At 35.5% G+C, this 17,150-nt stretch overlaps 1 protein-coding gene across 1 annotated transcript in view; it reads left to right on the top strand.

The window, feature by feature from the left end:
- The window catches only part of LOC107552041 (kelch-like protein 29), a 91,930-nt gene that overhangs the window by 20,620 nt on the left and 54,160 nt on the right, over positions 1–17,150 (top strand). Inside the window, exons 5-9 of the mRNA XM_016233845.1 lie at positions 3,312–3,450; positions 3,538–3,671; positions 3,816–3,987; positions 4,403–4,542; positions 13,524–13,783. Coding sequence (XP_016089331.1) covers positions 3,312–3,450; positions 3,538–3,671; positions 3,816–3,987; positions 4,403–4,542; positions 13,524–13,783 — 845 coding nt within the window. The remainder of the gene's footprint in view (positions 1–3,311; positions 3,451–3,537; positions 3,672–3,815; positions 3,988–4,402; positions 4,543–13,523; positions 13,784–17,150) is intronic.

Here is a 17,150-nt window from a genome sequence, read left to right as displayed (position 1 = left end):
AACAGTCGTTTTTTGGCAAAAGCAGATAACTCCACATTTCACATTAAAAAAAAACACTCGTTTAATCTTTGTAATCTCCTCAGATGACAATGTAGATGCCTGGCAAACATTGTTGTTGTTGTGATCATAAACTGTATGGATGTGATTACACGCAATACACAGATCTTTTTCCTCACCATTGTAACGTGCTGCATTTGCAAGCTTCCGTGAAAACGTTTCAGCTTTTATTTTCCTTTTTCGCCCTGAAGAAGATATCACAGGTTCATCAAGTTCGTCGAAATGATCCATTGTCGTTCGTTTTTAGTCAGCTTTGACGAAACTCAAAATCTTTTCAAAGTGAAAGTAGCCTTGTCACCTGACCTGAATACAGTGCGCTGATTCGCTAAAATGGACTTATCGGCTTCTGTTCAAAAACAACAAGGGCGCTTGTCGGCTTCTGCAGTAAAACGTGAACTTGAAAGTGGACAAAACCGGCTTTTTTGACAAAACGTGTTTAGGGTTCAGATCGCGCTATATGTGGAGAATAATGCACGGCAATCAGCTCATTTTTTTTTTAAGTGGCATTTATCGGTTTTTGCAAATGAACTCTTCAATTACAGATGCGTTAATTTTCCTTTAAAATCTCCCTTCCTGGTCCCGCTAGTCTGCCCTGTGCTATTTTATGATTATGATCTCCTCCAGAGAACACTGACCCACTTAAATAGAGAATAATTTCCTACCATCCATGCTATCCCTGGCTCAAATTAATTGGGAACATTTTAGGCAGATAATCGCATATCCTTTTCCGTATTCGTTTGTCAGACGTCTGCAGAACAGCTGTCAGAGGCGTGTGACGTGTTGCTCTAATGAAGCTGAGACGCTTACACTGGCCAATTATTCAAATGACTGCACGGAAAGCCAGCACATGAAATGCAGAAGTGACTTTGAATGTGTTTATTTTCAGAAGCTCAATATCCTTTGTTGCGCAGAACTGGGTCTTGTCGTACATCAGCTGCTGTTTGTGGTCCCTTCTTATTAGTCATGAATACCTGTCGCGATCACGGCGTCCTGCTGTTTCAGGGGCTTTGGGAGTTGAAGAAGTTATTCCAGCACATAAAATCATTCTGCTTTGGGTTCGGAGATGATTAATTATACATAAACCATGTCAGGTATGACTCATGCATATATTCACCTTATAATTAGAATTTGATGAGCATAATTTCCTGGACATGAGGAAGTTTTGGACTAATCTTGGACCTGAAAAGACCATCACTGGAGAACATTGTAATGTTTACCAGTGATATTTTATCCCAAAATCTGAAGGAAAAAAGATATCTCTATATATCTTTTTTTTTGTCTAGCTCTATATGCCTATTTTTAGGAAAAAATATAAAATTCTAAATTGTCTATTTAAATTATTATTTTAATTTAAATATTAATTGTTAAAATGATTACTGTTATTATTATTACTACTCCTAAAAATAAGCTGTTTTAACAAACACACACACACACACAGACACACACATGCAAAAATAATACTATTTTGTAATATTTACTATTAATAACAAATAATTTAAATGCATGGTTATATATAATTTAAATTATTACAATTAATTTTATTTTTTTTGCCTTGTGCCCCCCCAAAAAAAATATCATTAATGTACTGATGTTTTACTTTTTGATAAAAAAAAAATAAAAATAAAAATAAATAAGGTTTTGTAATTTGTATTACTATATTATTATTTTATATTCTCAATACTGTAATACAATTGTTTTTTAATATAATAAATATTTATTTTAATACAACATATTAACAAGTTGCATTACAGTAATGAGTCTTTCTTTCTTTAAGTTTTAAGCTATATTTGTATTCTTTAGTTTCTCTCAGATACTGGGTGTTTTTCATGTCCTGAAGTATTCCTATTCCTATTCATTATCTTCAAAAAACTCTTCAGTAAAGAGTTGTAGGAGTTGAACCAATGCGATCAGATTTCAGATACACAATACAATACAAGCACAATAGTGCAATGGTACAAGGCTTTTAGGTCAAAATAAATCCCCTGAAGCATTATGAATGATGCAATCAAATCTGTTGTACCATAGTTGATTAATAAATGCATTTGATGTCTGATGTTTTCTCCTAAATATATACACAAATCCAGCTTGAGTGTGCATGGTTACATAATTCCTAATATTTTCTGGGAGTGAGCAGTTATTGTTCTCTTTTGCAGTCCGTTTCCATGGGAACAGCGACTTTATTAATTTATTTTAATAATATTAATTTATTTTATTCATATTTATTTTCATGTATTTTTAAATCAATTTTTATTCTTTCTTATTTATTTAATGACAGCATTGATTTTGGATATGTATCATTTTTAGACTCCGAGCTCATGGTAAGTCTATTTAGACAGGTGTATGAGTTACAATTAAAAATGTAGTTTATAGAGTTATAACAACTTACTAAAGAATACAAATATAGCTTAAAACTTAGGACCAATTATGCCCCTTTTTGCAAGTCTCAGGTGTCCCCAGAATGTGTCTGTGAAGTTTCAACTCAAAATACCCCACAGATGTTTTATTATAGCATGTCAAATATGACTTTATTTGGGTGTGAGCAAAAACACGCTGTTGTTGTGTGTGTACCTTTAAATGCAAATGAGCTCGTCTTTTTCTGGAGAGGGGGACAGTGTGATATATATATATATATATAATAATAATACAAATTATACACATTACACACACATAGTTTTATTTTTTTCTATATATATATATATATATATATACGTGTGTGTGTGTGTGTGTGTGTGTGTGTGTGAAAATAAAGCCTATCTTTAGTAATAATAATAGTTACAACACTAATAATAAATAATAAATTACATAAAGAATGTGAATGAAACTTTTATTTCCAGAACCCGACTGTAGCGTTCCATTGTTTGTGAAAGGAAGAGTTCACCCTAAAATTAAATGTCTGAAATGAACAGAAAGAAGGGTTTGGAATGACATGATGGTGAGTAAATAATGCCAGCGTTTTCATTTTTGGCTGAAGCATTCCTTGAAATCAGAGCTGTAGACATCATACTGATGAAGCTGAGCGTTTGCTTCATGGAATCCTAATGAAACGAGAGCACTGACCTCTGCCCTTCACTTCTGTTGTTGTTTTTCCTTCATGCTTGATGGTTTTATTCCTCCATTCCAGCCTTTTACTTGCACAAATAATTCCCTGTTTTTCTTCGAGTAATGATTGATTTTGTTTTTGTCATCATATGCTGTGTGCTTGGATCTCAGAAGGTCCGAAAATCACTGTTTCTCTTCTTTCTCTTGTTCTACAGAAATGTTGAAGGAATTGAACCAGCAGCGGCGAGAGAAAGAGTTTACAGACCTGAAAATAATTGTTGAAGGCAAAGAGTTTGAAGTCCATCAAAATGTTCTAGCTTCCTGCAGCTTGTATTTCAAGGACATGGTGAAAAGGTTTGCTTTCCTCCCGTCCTTGATCTGTTCTGTTCTTTTCGTAGGGTGCATTTGTGTCGCCTCCTTTTCCCTCCCTGTCTCTTGCAGCTCTGAAGACATCGGTTCCCGTCACAGGGCCAGTAGCCATTCTGTCTGTCCCACTGACGAATGTATTTCACTGCTGAAAAAGGTCAAGGCGTCGACCGATCTGACCGTTTCATCTCCATTCACTAAGTGTGCCAGTTTGCATTTTAATGGGTGAAAAAGTTCCATGACTGGGGGTTTTGGTTTTAAATGCTTTGTAAATGTCAAAACAAATGAAAGGCAGATTTTAGGGATGCGTTTGGCATATTGGATCAGCGCTGCACTCAGCTGTCTGTGTCAAGTGCTTCGACGGGATGCTCTAGTGGTCCCACTTCACCTTTTACCTGCTGTGACTCGCTCCGTATCTCGGCAGACATTCACACGCCGCTTTGAGCGTGCCGTCGAGATTAAGGGAGCTGCGCAGATCTCGTTTATGCTTGGGGAAATTCTGTTTCTTGCCGACTTTGCCGTCTCGTATCGATGCTGATCTCAGCAGTCGGGTGTCCCGGAGCCGTAAGACTGACTGGATGTTGTTTAGAGCAAAACTGATACTGAATCATGCTTACAGGCAAAGAAATGCACAAGCCTAGAATCTGTTGTACAAGTATCAGGTGCCCTTCTGATGAACCTGCGACCGATCTGACCGTTTCATCTCCATTCACTAAGTGTGCCGGTTTGCATTTTAATGGGTGAAGAAGTTCCATGACTGGGGGTTTTGGTTTTAAATGCTTTGTAAATGTCAAAACAAATGAAAGGCAGATTTTTAGGGATGCGTTTGGCATATTGGATCAGCGCTGCACTCAGCTGTCTGTGTCAAGTGCTTCGACGGGATGCTCTAGTTGTCCCACTTCACCTTTTACCTGCTGTGACTCGCTCCGTATCTCGGCAGACATTCACACGCCGCTTTGAGCGTGCCGTCGAGATTAAGGGAGCTGCGCAGATCTCGTTTATGCTTGGGGAAATTCTGTTTCTTGCCGACTTTGCCGTCTCGTATCGATGCTGATCTCAGCAGTCGGGTGTCCCGGAGCCGTAAGACTGACTGGATGTTGTTTAGAGCAAAACTGATACTGAATCATGCTTACAGGCAAAGAAATGCACAAGCCTAGAATCTGTTGTACAAGAATCAGGTGCCCTTCTGGTGAACCTGCAAGGCAAATTTTGTCGCACATTTACTGCAAATTTTTATTTTTACATGCAAATGAGCTTTGCGGCAAACTGTTTGCAGTAAATTTGTGCTGAAGCAAACCTTTAAAACTTAAAATGTTTATTTGCATATGATACTTTTGATTGGTGCCTGACTTTTGCTAGCTAGCAGAAAGAAATAGTGGAAAAATGCACATAAAATCAAAAGAATGGAAAAAGATAGTTTGCAAAAGTTTTTCATTTTGGATCCTGTCTGTATAATAGGTCATGTCTAATTAAAAAAAATATATTATTTAATTTTAACATTTAAATTTTTTTTTTTTGCCTAGACGTTATAGTCAGAATTATGGAAGCTGGTTTCCGCCACTGAAAAAAAAATTAAAAAAGGTAATTGTGACTTTTTATCTCACAATTCTGACTTTTTTCTCAGAATTGCGTGATATAAACTCACAATTGTGAGCTATAAAGTCAGAATTGTGAGCTATAAAGTCAGAATTGTGAGCTATAAAGTCAGAATTGTGAGCTATAAAGTCAGAATTGTGAGCTATAAAGTCAGAATTGTGAGCTATAAAGTCAGAATTGCGAGATATAAAGTCACAATTGCAAGATAAAAACTCACAATTCTGACTTTTTTCTCAGAACTGCGAGATATAAACTCGCAATTCTGACTTTTCTTCTGGCAATTCAGACTTTTTTTCTCAGAATTGTAAGACATAAACTCGCAATTGCGAGTTAAAGTCCGATTTTGAGGGGGGAAAAAGACTGATATGTTCTCAGAATTGCGAGTTTATATCTCGCAGTTCTGACTATATTTCTCAGAATTGCGACTTTGTCTCGCAATTACGACTTTTTAACTCGCAATTGTGAGTTTATATCACGCAATTCTGAGAAAAAAGTCAGAATTGTGAGATAAAAAGTCGCAATTACCTCTTTTATTTTTTATTCAGTGGCGGAAACAGGCTTCCATACAGAATAGTATGAAATAATAGTCAGAAACATTTAAGTGGTGAAATGTATTGAATTTTTGCCTGCTTTTTTGTTGAGTCGACTTTTATGGCTCGTATGATGTAGTAAGAATATGGAAGAAAAAATAAACTAATTTATTTTATTTAGAGGAATTTGGTTCTGATTATTATGACCAAAAAATGAAATTATGATGCTTGGAAATATTAATATAAAATGTTTTTTGTAAAAGTCTCTTAATTTGAATTATTCTGTATAGTAGAGCATATCTAATTTTTACAATGTTGTTAAAAGTATTTTAATCCTGTAAAGGCGGACATATTAAAAAAAAGTTGAATTTTTTCAACAAAATATATAATTATTTTTTTTTTTTGCATTTTTGTTGTGTATCATATTCCAGGGGTGCCCAAGCTCGGTCCTGGAGGGCCGGTGTCCTGCAGAGTTTAGCTCCAACCCCAATTAAACACTTGAACCAGCTAATCAAGCTCTTACTAGACATACTAGAAACTTAAAGGCAGGTGTGTTGAGGCAAGTTGGAGCTAAACTCTGCAGGACACCGGCCCTCCAGGACCGAGTTTGGACACCCCTGTATTAGACCCATCAGGCTTTGATGACTCATATAGTCTGATATAGTGAGAATATAGAAGAAAAACAGCTCAATGTTATTCAGAGACTTAAACTGAGCAAAAATAAATAAAAGGTAATGTGGTACAAATGCTGAAAATTGTATGTACAAAAAAGATTAAATTCGAACAATTGAGGTCTTTATAACAGTATAACAGATAATTACATGAAATTATATAAATATCAGTCATCACTCTATATCCCCAATAATATGTCTTAAGTCTTATATATGTCTTGTATGTCTAGTAAGATGAGATTGAAATGATCCAAACATATGCAATGAGAATTTAGTGCAACAGTTTTGGTCATGTTGACCATTTAAAAGCCTTAGAAATGTGTGCATCAAATAATGATACAGGAGGCTTTACAGGGTTAATGTGTTGTTGAATGAAAGTGCACAATAATACAACTGATTGCACGCATGTGTTGTTCATCTAGCCCTCTCAGCCTCGTTTTAATCACATCAAATTAAACACAAACCAGGGTGTTGAACTCGAGGAACAAACAGATTTCAGTTGGCTTGGCATATGAAATTGCTCTAATGCTTTCATATTCCCGTCTGATATATATTGTGATGAATCCACTCCAGATTGTGCTTGGGAATCTCGGCCGGTTGATTGTGAATTTAGTCCGGATCTCAAGAGCGGCAGCGATGAAAACTGCATTAGAAGCAATAACTCAGAAGTTGTTCTCAGTGTAGCACAAAATGTGCTGATGCACCTCACAAACGATTTGAGTTCCAGTGCCTCTGGAAGCACAGAAACTAGGTTCTCTGGATGGGGAATTTCACACTCTCATTGATGTCTAGATTTTCTTCTTTCAAACGCAGAGGAAACTAGCATTTCTGTAAAAACCTATTGAGCTACCAAGGCAGCATCCTAACTGATCTGGTGCACATCAGCACATGGGACTTACAAAATGATTAGAATTAAATGAATAACAGTTCATGATTCACAAAAATTTATTCATGCATTTATACTTATGCATTTATTTATGCACATGTATTTATTTTGACTTCCGTTTTTTATTTTGTGTCTGTGCATACATTTATTTTAGTTCTTTTTTCGTTTCTGCATTTATTTATTTATAAAATATTTGTTTATGACATTATGCATTTATGCAATTTTAAATGTATTTGTTTATTTATACATTAATTTACATATTTATTCATTTGTGCTTGTATTTATGCGTTTCTGCTTTTTATATTTATGTATATATTTAGGCACATCTGTTTATTTATTTATGGACTTAAGCATTTATATATGCATTTATAGTTTTATTTATGCACAAGTGCATTTATGCATTGATTTATTTGCGTTCATTGCAATTATGAATTTGTTTATGATGCATTTGAACAGACAGTGCAATCCAGTTCAACTTCATAGAGTTCAACTGGAAAGGTCAATCCGACATTTATGTGCATTTATGTACATAGAACTGTCTATCAGCTGAAAATTCACGCTACATTAAATTGAGTCAACAGCTTTGTTCGGCAGAATAAAATCAATGGCATTTCATGATCCATAAAGCAGCAGCATACTAAACTGTTCAAAAAACACTCTTGCATTATTAATTTCTCATGCATTTCTAGTGGGAAAAATGTGAGTGGTCTTACACTATTTCAGCATGATTATTTGCTTGTTTACACTTCAGACATGCTTAATAAAAATTGACTTCAGTCTTTGAACTTTAAGGGAAAAGAAGGCCTATATGATGAATATCAAATCTGAACGAAACATTGATCTTGAAAATGATCCATGCATTGGGCTGTAATCTGAGTTTAATATCGGAGATGTCTGGCGGCCCTTTAATGAGCGAATCAGGCTGTCGTTATCAGAGTGCCAGTCATTTATATCAGTCAAACGGACCGTGTTTATCTAATCGTCTATAAAGAACACCTGCTGTATTTGTCGTTCTCAGAGAAAATGTGCATTAAAAAGTGATTCATCCATTTAGCAAATCATGCACTACACACTTCACCTTTATTGCATGTGTCTCGAGTAGAATAGGAAGCAGAAGAGAGGTTATCATCATTATTATTATTTCCACCTCACTGCCATGTCTAACTGCTTGTTGGACGTGGTCGTCCATTAATGGAACATCATTATGAGCTTTTGTTTCTCCAGACACCTTTGTCTTTTTGCAGCGTCCCTGATAATTAAGGTTTATAGGTTTAGTGTCTTAAAAGTAAAGACATGCACCCAAACAATGACAAAAACCAAAGCCGCGGTGTATCCGTCTGCCAATCAGCCCTCAGCAGATACGCTGAGCCAGCAGCCCTCTTCTAGACGGAGAGCAGCTCATCTCAGCAGCTAAAGTTAAAACGTCTTGGGGTGTATTTACACCAGGAAAGTCCGATAGTTCGCTTGCTTTGGTCCAGACCAAATACAATGTGGATTTATTATTTTTGTTTTTTGTTTTGTTTGGTGTGGTTCCCTTTCACACTGCCCTTTTTGCAAGTGAACCAGAAGTTGTAAACAAAACCACATGTGTGCTAAGGTCATCCATTCATTGGTTCATCCTTTGAACTGTACCGGAGTTCATTTGGAACCGGACTGAGACCACCTCTTCAGCTGGGTCTCGGTACGGTTGATTGGTCCGCACCCGAGTGCGATTGCTGTATTCACACCTGCCCAAAACATCCGCACTTTTAATTTTAGTTTACACTTTTTGTAGCTTAAACTAAAATTAAAATGAAAAATAATAAAATAAAAATGTTTTTTTTTTTATTTAGGTTTAATTAATATTTATTTAATTTTAGTCCTAATTTTATTTCAGTTAGTTGCTAAGGCAGCGTTTCTAATTTTTGTTTTCTGTTTAAGTTGTAAATTTTTTTCATCTAATATGTGTATTTTATTTCAGCTTTATTTCAGTTACTGAAAGTAATTTTTAGTAGTTGTAGTTTTAGGTAACAACAGTAACAACACAGAACATGACTGTCGTTCTCAATCTCTCGTGGACAAATTATGGAAATAGGCTTTCTAATGAGTTTGTTTTTGTAGGTACTCTAAAAACTTGGAGTAATTTACTGGAACTTCATGGTGAAGCCGTGAGGGAATACGCTCATTATTCATTCTGTCCACGTCTCGCTCTCTCTTTTTGGATTCTGTTTCCCCTTTCAGAGCTGGAGGCTTGTGTTATGTTGATTGACACATGAGCACAACACACACACACACACACACACACACACACACACTCTCTGCCATGGACTGAAGTAAATTAGAAATACAGTTGCTCATTACAGAAGTCGTAATGACTCGCGCGCTGGTTGTGAATCAGACATCTTGACGGTTGATAATATATATATATATTACACCTCTGTAGTTTATTTATATAAATATATAGTTTTTCTTTTTCTTTCTTCACTGAGCCTCTTGTTTATATTATGAATGTGTAAATAAGAATAATTACACATTATAAGTCAGTTAATGATAACACAAAAAAGAATTGAAACCGAAAAGTATTGAAATGCACAAAAAAGAATTGAAATAGGACAATAAAAAAAATTATGTTCTAATTGTAGTTTCCATTTGTAGTTTTCATAGAAATGTTACTTTTCAACATGAATAACACCATAAACATACGTTGCAAAATATGATATATTTACATAAAAAATTGTTGCTATTTAAAATGTTTGAACTACCACCTGTAAAAAGTTGGTTAATTTATGTATATTTCACAATATTTAATATCCATCCATCCATCCATATTTAGAACATTTACATATATAAAATTTATTTATACATTTATTATGTTATATGTATTTATTTTCATTATTTTTACACCTGTGCAACATTTATATTTTATACACAACATTATAATTCATTAGTGATTTTTGGTTGTATAATGCAGTTGTCACTCTTATAAATAATTGAACCGCACTTCGGCTAACTAGTGACAAAATGACTATATATTTGACAGCACTTAACTGAATTGAGTAATCGAAATGTGCTGTTGATAAGGCAGGTTCAAGGAATGTGAATTATGAGTTTAGCTTCAGAATCAGAAAGTGGAAGTCGGTGGCATTGACAGCTCTAGTTTGTGCTCCTCTTCCCATGAACCCCTGGGATCTGGAGCTTATTAATCTATCAACACCTCAACACCTATGAAATGACATTCTCTCCTGTAGGGATCCGCTGGAGTGCTCCGTCTACTTCACTACACAAAAGTTAGAAATGAAAAGTCAAAATGTGCAAGACTGACTTGAGACACTCTTGTTAGCGTGACCGCTTCACATAAGTGATGTATGGCACTTGAATGCGTATGAAAAGTGAACGCTCTGCAAAAGAGATTCTTCTTCAAGGTTTCATCAGCGAGAAAGAGTTTTGAGTTCTTGCAGTCAAGATGGTGCATTTAAATATTTGGTAATAGAAATCGAAGCCATTTACGCTTTCATAAGCGCATGTGCTTTCATTACACGTAATTGTGTTTTGAGTGCTGGGAGATGTGTTGTATGAGAGGAGTTTTCTTTACGCCTTTATCCAGAGCTCGTCATATACTGTATGCTTGATTTAATGCAGAAAGAACCATCCATCCATATTTAGAACATTTACATATATAAAATTTATTTATACATTTATTATGTTATATGTATTTATTTTCATTATTTTTACACCTGTGCAACATTTATATTTTATACACAACATTATAATTCATTAGTGATTTTTGGTTGTATAATGCAGTTGTCACTCTTATAAATAATTGAACCGCACTTCGGCTAACTAGTGACAAAATGACTATATATTTGACAGCGCTTAACTGAATTGAGTAATCGAAATGTGCTGTTGATAAGGCAGGTTCAAGGAATGTGAATTATGAGTTTAGCTTCAGAATCAGAAAGTGGAAGTCGGTGGCATTGACAGCTCTAGTTTGTGCTCCTCTTCCCATGAACCCCTGGGATCTGGAGCTTATTAATCTATCAACACCTCAACACCTATGAAATGACATTCTCTCCTGTAGGGATCCGCTGGAGTGCTCCGTCTACTTCACTATACAAAAGTTAGAAATGAAAAGTCGAAATGTGCAAGACTGACTTGAGACACTCTTGTTAGCGTGACCGCTTCACATAAGTGATGTATGGCACTTGAATGCGTATGAAAAGTGAACGCTCTGCAAAAGAGATTCTTCTTCAAGGTTTCATCAGCGAGAAAGAGTTTTGAGTTCTTGCAGTCAAGATGGTGCATTTAAATATTTGGTAATAGAAATCGAAGCCATTTACGCTTTCATAAGCGCATGTGCTTTCATTACACGTAATTGTGTTTTGAGTGCTGGGAGATGTGTTGTATGAGAGGAGTTTTCTTTACGCCTTTATCCAGAGCTCGTCATATACTGTATGCTTGATTTAATGCAGAAAGAATAATGCTCACACCTGCAATTTCACCCACTTAAAGTCCACAATTATTTACTTTTGTAGGTAATGCAGCCTTTCTGAAATGTTTGTAAATTAATAGTAATGCAAATTGCACAATAATATGAAATGATGTGTTGAGAAATTAAATGCACAATTGATACCATCACACCGTTATCCAATAAAACTTGACAATGCATTGCATAAAGTAAAATGCATTATATATGCATTTAATGTTTTAATAAGTTCACTTTTGAGTGTTAGCATCTCATACAATATATGATATATTTACACAAACATCAGTTGATATTAAAAACTAGTTTTTAAAATGCTACTTACAGAAAGTTAGTTAACACACACACACACACACACACACACACACACACTCACATATACTGTATATATATATATATATATACAGTATATATATGTGTGCTTCTACTTTGTAAGTCACTTTAGATAAAAGCGTCGTCCAAACTATTGGTATAAAATTAGAAGCACACAATTCCCTAGAATATCATTATATAATTAAACATTAAGATTTGTATTCATGGGAATTACTAAAGTAGTCAAACCTGTTCATTAGAAGGGGGTGTCCCAATACTTTTGGCAATATAGTGTGTATATGTATGTATGTATAATTTATATAATTTAACATTTATTGTAGATAAAAATATATATTTTGCAATTTTTAGCAATATTGTATATTATTAACAATTTTTAAAATGGCACTTAAAAGAGTATATATAACCTCAGTGAGAAATTTTATAAATAAACATTTTCATAATAATAAAATATATAAATATATATATATTATTTATATTTATTTATTTTCATGCATTCAGCAGACGCTTTTATTCATTTTATTTCACATTTCAGTTCTTGACCCATGACTTACTGCTTACATGATAATATTATAATAGGATGATATTATTTATTTATATATGTTATTATATTTTAATCATGACAACTCTCTGAAGATTTTAGCATGGTGATGGATATGACAATGTTAGTGTATTTGGTCTTGGCGGAATAGATCTGCTTCGCTGCTGCTGCTGAATTGCTGCTGGTTATTGCTGTAGTTGTAGATTATTGCTGCTGCTGCTGCTGTTGGTTATTGCTGTAGTTGTAGATTATTGCTGCTGCTGCAAGCAAGGACAGGAACTTGCTACTGCCAATGCATACGCTGATACGGTGCCGTGAGTATTTAAGACATACTGCTGCTGCAAAAATAGCATATAAAATAACCCATAGCAGATCTATACAGGTGGAGCTGGGGAAGGTGGAGGGTTTCAGAGAAACTATGAAAGTGCGCTGCAGGAATCTCAAGTGAATGCTAGCCAGCCATATAAATGCAAGGCAGTAAGCTCATTGGCTGCATATGCAGCATGAACCAATCAGCTTGTGCCAAGTCATTTACCTCTCTGAATATAATCAGTTACGTTAACAACCCGTCAGCCTGCGCCATCTAGAGTTTCATGACTAAACTATATATTTATTCTATTTGTTTTATTATTATTCCTGTGTAATGTTTATTTACAAAAACTCTGTGTATTTACAACATCTTTATTTTATTTTTTTTATTTGTTATGATTGAAGTAAAAAGGATAGTATATGGGTTTAATGTTGACTTGAAGCCAAAAGTTCTGTTCTTATGAAGTAAGTGCAGGTTTAGTAGTGGTTTGTTTGTTGACCTTCCATGCAGTAGAAAAGGTTTGTGTCTGTCTGGACGAATCAAAGTCCCCAGTGAGCCTCCTGCCCAATCGAATCCCATGCTTGGGTCTTTTTCCCACTAGCTGCTTGAGATATTACACTTGCCTTTTCCACAGCAACACACTTGGATAAATTAAATCTTCCCAACACCTCTCATTGTTAGTGTGTTCGAGTTTTTTTTTCCCCAGCTCATGTGTGTATATATGTGCGTCTCTTGCAGAGAAACAGCTGACGGCCGCTAACTGTCTGGGAGTGTTGGCCATGGCTGAGGCGATGCAGTGCACCGAACTCCACAACATGGCAAAGGCCTTCGCCCTGCAGAACTTCCCCGACGTGGCCGGTCAGGACGAGATTCTCAACATTTCCAAAGAAGACCTGGTCAGTTACATGTCCAATGACAGCCTGAACACGAAAGCAGAGGAGCTGGTCTATGAGACGGTCATCAAATGGATTAAAAAGGACCCCAGCAGCCGAGTGCAGGTAGGAGAGCAGAGCTAATCATGCTGGTTTGGTTGGTGGTCATGTATAAATACACTAGAGCTGCTCCGTATTGATTCTGGAGATCTGGTTTCTTGCATAATGTCCCTCGATAGAGAAGTTGTTCATCAAATGCAGTCCATGGGAATTTGAATGCAGCTACTTTCTCCTAAAGTTTTGGACCTTGTTTTGTGGCCTTTTGTTTTTTTTTTAAACAAAGCCAATTTATCAATGATAAGTTTATCACATCCAGTCTCCTATGTATTGTTTGTTAACTGCGGACAGTCTGAGTAGTTTGGACATATCTAGTAGAGAAGTACAGTACTGTGCAAAAGTTTGATGGTCATTATATTATATTGTGATTAAATGTGACCCTGGACCACAAAAGCAGTCATAAGTCACACAGGTATATTTGTAGCAATAGCCAACAATACATTGTATGGGTCAAAATGATATGGGTTTTAATATCCTAATGACCAAAAATCATTAGGATATTAAGTAAAGATCATATTCCATGAAGATATTTTGTACATTTCCTACCATAAATATATCAAAACTTAAGTTTTGATTAGTAATATGCATTGCTAAGAACTTCATTTGGACAACTTTAAAAGTGCGATTTTCTCAATATTAGGCTTGCAGCGATAGATGGTGCTGACGGTGATACCGGTGTTAAGCCGCAACACTGATAACGTCACTTGTCCACCACGTCACTGACCCCACCGTCATTTAGATTTTTTATAGTAACAAAAATCATTTAGTTCAGTAAAAGGACAGACACTACAATTAAAAACTGACCGCGGCTGCTCAATGCAGCGTGCCGAACGACAGTCGCATCACAGATCAGATTTCATTTCTCCAGTGAGGAGAGTGAGTCCAGCTGACTGACAAGAAGAGGGAGGTGAGACCGACAAGAAAAGTAAAATGCGCACGGCGCTTTTAAGCTATTTAAAAGCGAAGGAAAGAGGGAACGTCCCCGCCCCCGCGATGATACCAGTATTACCGGTGTTGTCATTCGTCGATTAACCAGTGGGAAAATTGTCACCATCACAACTGTAACTCAATATTTCGATGTTTTTTTTGCACCCTCAGATTCCAGATTTTCAAATAGTTGTATCTCAGCCAAATATTGTCCTATCCTAACAAACCATACATCAATGGAATCGCTTTTTATTTTTTATTACAGTCTCTTATGCTTTTATTCAGCAAAGATGTATTATATTTAGCAAAAGTGACAGTAAAAAAAAAAAAACTGAAAAAGTGCTGTTCTTTTGAACTTTCCGTTCATCAAAGATAAATTAAATAAAATGTAATAAAAAAAAATATTCAGCAGCACAACTGTTTTTAACATTAATAATCAGAAATGTTTCCTGAGCAGCAAATCTGCATATTAGAATGATTTCTGAGGGATTATGTGACACCGAAAAAGACTTTGCAGCACAGAAATAAATCACATTTTAGCATATATTCCCATAGAAAACATTTATTTTAAATGGTAATAATATTTCGTAATATTGCTGTTTTTATTGTATTTTTTAGCATGCAAATGCAACATTAGTACGCTTAAAAGTGTTCTTTAATAAAAATCTAATTGATTCTAAATTTTTGAACTGTAGTTAAATACATATACAGATGTGGTGAACGTGAACAGCTTGATTTGCTGATTTATTTGGAGTTTTGGGGTTTTTTAGAGTACAAACTCTAAATTTACAGCAAGGTGGACCTATAAGATTGAGCATCCATCAAATAAATTAATTGTTATCTATCTGTCCCAGAATAAGAAAGTGAAATGTAAACCATTGCCTCGTCTGAATGTTTACCCATGTGTGTGCTTAACCAGAACTTCATCCCTTGTGTTTAAGCTGGATCTTTCATTGCTATACAGCACACAGAGATGTGTGTTTGGATCTTCTGTGGCCAGAAGAGGTGCAGAGCAGCTCTGAATTGGGGTGGGGGGTAGAAACATAACTGAATTGCGAGATTAAATCACTGGTTTGCGTAGCAAGTAATCAATTTCAGGAAATGTGCTTCTTTCCTGAGAAAGGTATTTTTCCCTTTGAGGTGCAGTAGACTTTACTGATGTGCGTATCTGTGTGAGCATTCAGAGCAGGTCTGAAAAGAGTCCTGGTAATATGGCAGATGAAACATTCATGATGCGGTGCTCACGCCGAGCGTGTGAGGAGATTACCATCCTGAGAACATGCCGTCATTTCCTTACGTTAAATCTACTAAAAGCCACTCGATTACACACTCTTCTGTAGCACAAAGGAGAGAAACGGACTGAACAGGAGGCTTATCATCCCACTCCAGCTGTACATCAGAGCTTCACGGCTGTGTGAAACCAAATGCAGGCCAAGATGTTACTTCTCTTTACAAAAGGTTAATGTATTTAAAAAAAAACAAAGTAGTTTTTGGCCAGTAATCACCAAAAATCTGTTTCAGCCCACCATGGCTCTTTTCCAAAAACCTAGGGAGCATTTAAAGGATTACTTGTGTTCCTGACGTGAAGGTAAAATGATTAAATAAATAATGAAATATGGAAGCTTTTTCCCCCACAATGAAATAATAAAAAAGTTTGATACTTGAGATACTTTGTATTAAAATCTCACATTTCTAAGAAAAAAGTTTGAATTGCAAGATATAAACTTGATATTCTAAAAAGAAATGTCTGAATTGTGAGATATAAACTAATTTTATTAAAATAAATTGTAGGGAAAAAGTCGAGCACCTTTTTTTATAATTTTTTTTTATCCTGTGACAGAAACTATGTAAACTTACAGTTTATAACTTGCAAAAAAGTCATAATTGTAGGGTATAAACTCAAAATATAAAGAAAAAAATATGAGTTCATATCTTGCACATGTGAGATTGTCAAAATTGAGAAACATAAAACAAATTGTGGGGTATAAAGTAAACTTGCAATTGTGAGAAACAAGTGTTTTTTGCTAGTTTCAGTTGTCATTTTCACGTCCTGCGCCACGTTGTTTAAATAGCAAATGCATTTGCGCCCATTTGTGCGCTCATGGGCGTGCTGGTCTGAAAACGAGGTGTGTTCAGGCGCATTGTTGGCGCGTTGCTATTTTGAGGCAACTGAAATAGACTGCACCATTGACCAACAAAAACCTGGTCTAAAGTCAATAGCGCAGTAGTTTTTTTGTTATTTAAAGAGCGCGTTAGTATAGGCGGGTCCACAGCGCGCGTACACTCTGCTTATTACACACAGGGACGCACAGCATCACACAAACATGCCAAATATTAAAAATTAAAGGATTGCAATGTAAAAGATTATTGTGTAGGCTACATAAATATAAAAATGCCTACATGTCATAATGGATAGTCATTGCATGTATCAGAATTAGGCTACCTATTT

This window comes from Sinocyclocheilus grahami, unplaced genomic scaffold (genome assembly GCF_001515645.1).
Source record: "Sinocyclocheilus grahami isolate Dianchi unplaced genomic scaffold, SAMN03320097.WGS_v1.1 scaffold440.1, whole genome shotgun sequence".
Lineage (NCBI taxonomy): Eukaryota > Metazoa > Chordata > Actinopteri > Cypriniformes > Cyprinidae > Sinocyclocheilus > Sinocyclocheilus grahami.
This window is presented reverse-complemented; position numbering and strand designations above follow the sequence as displayed.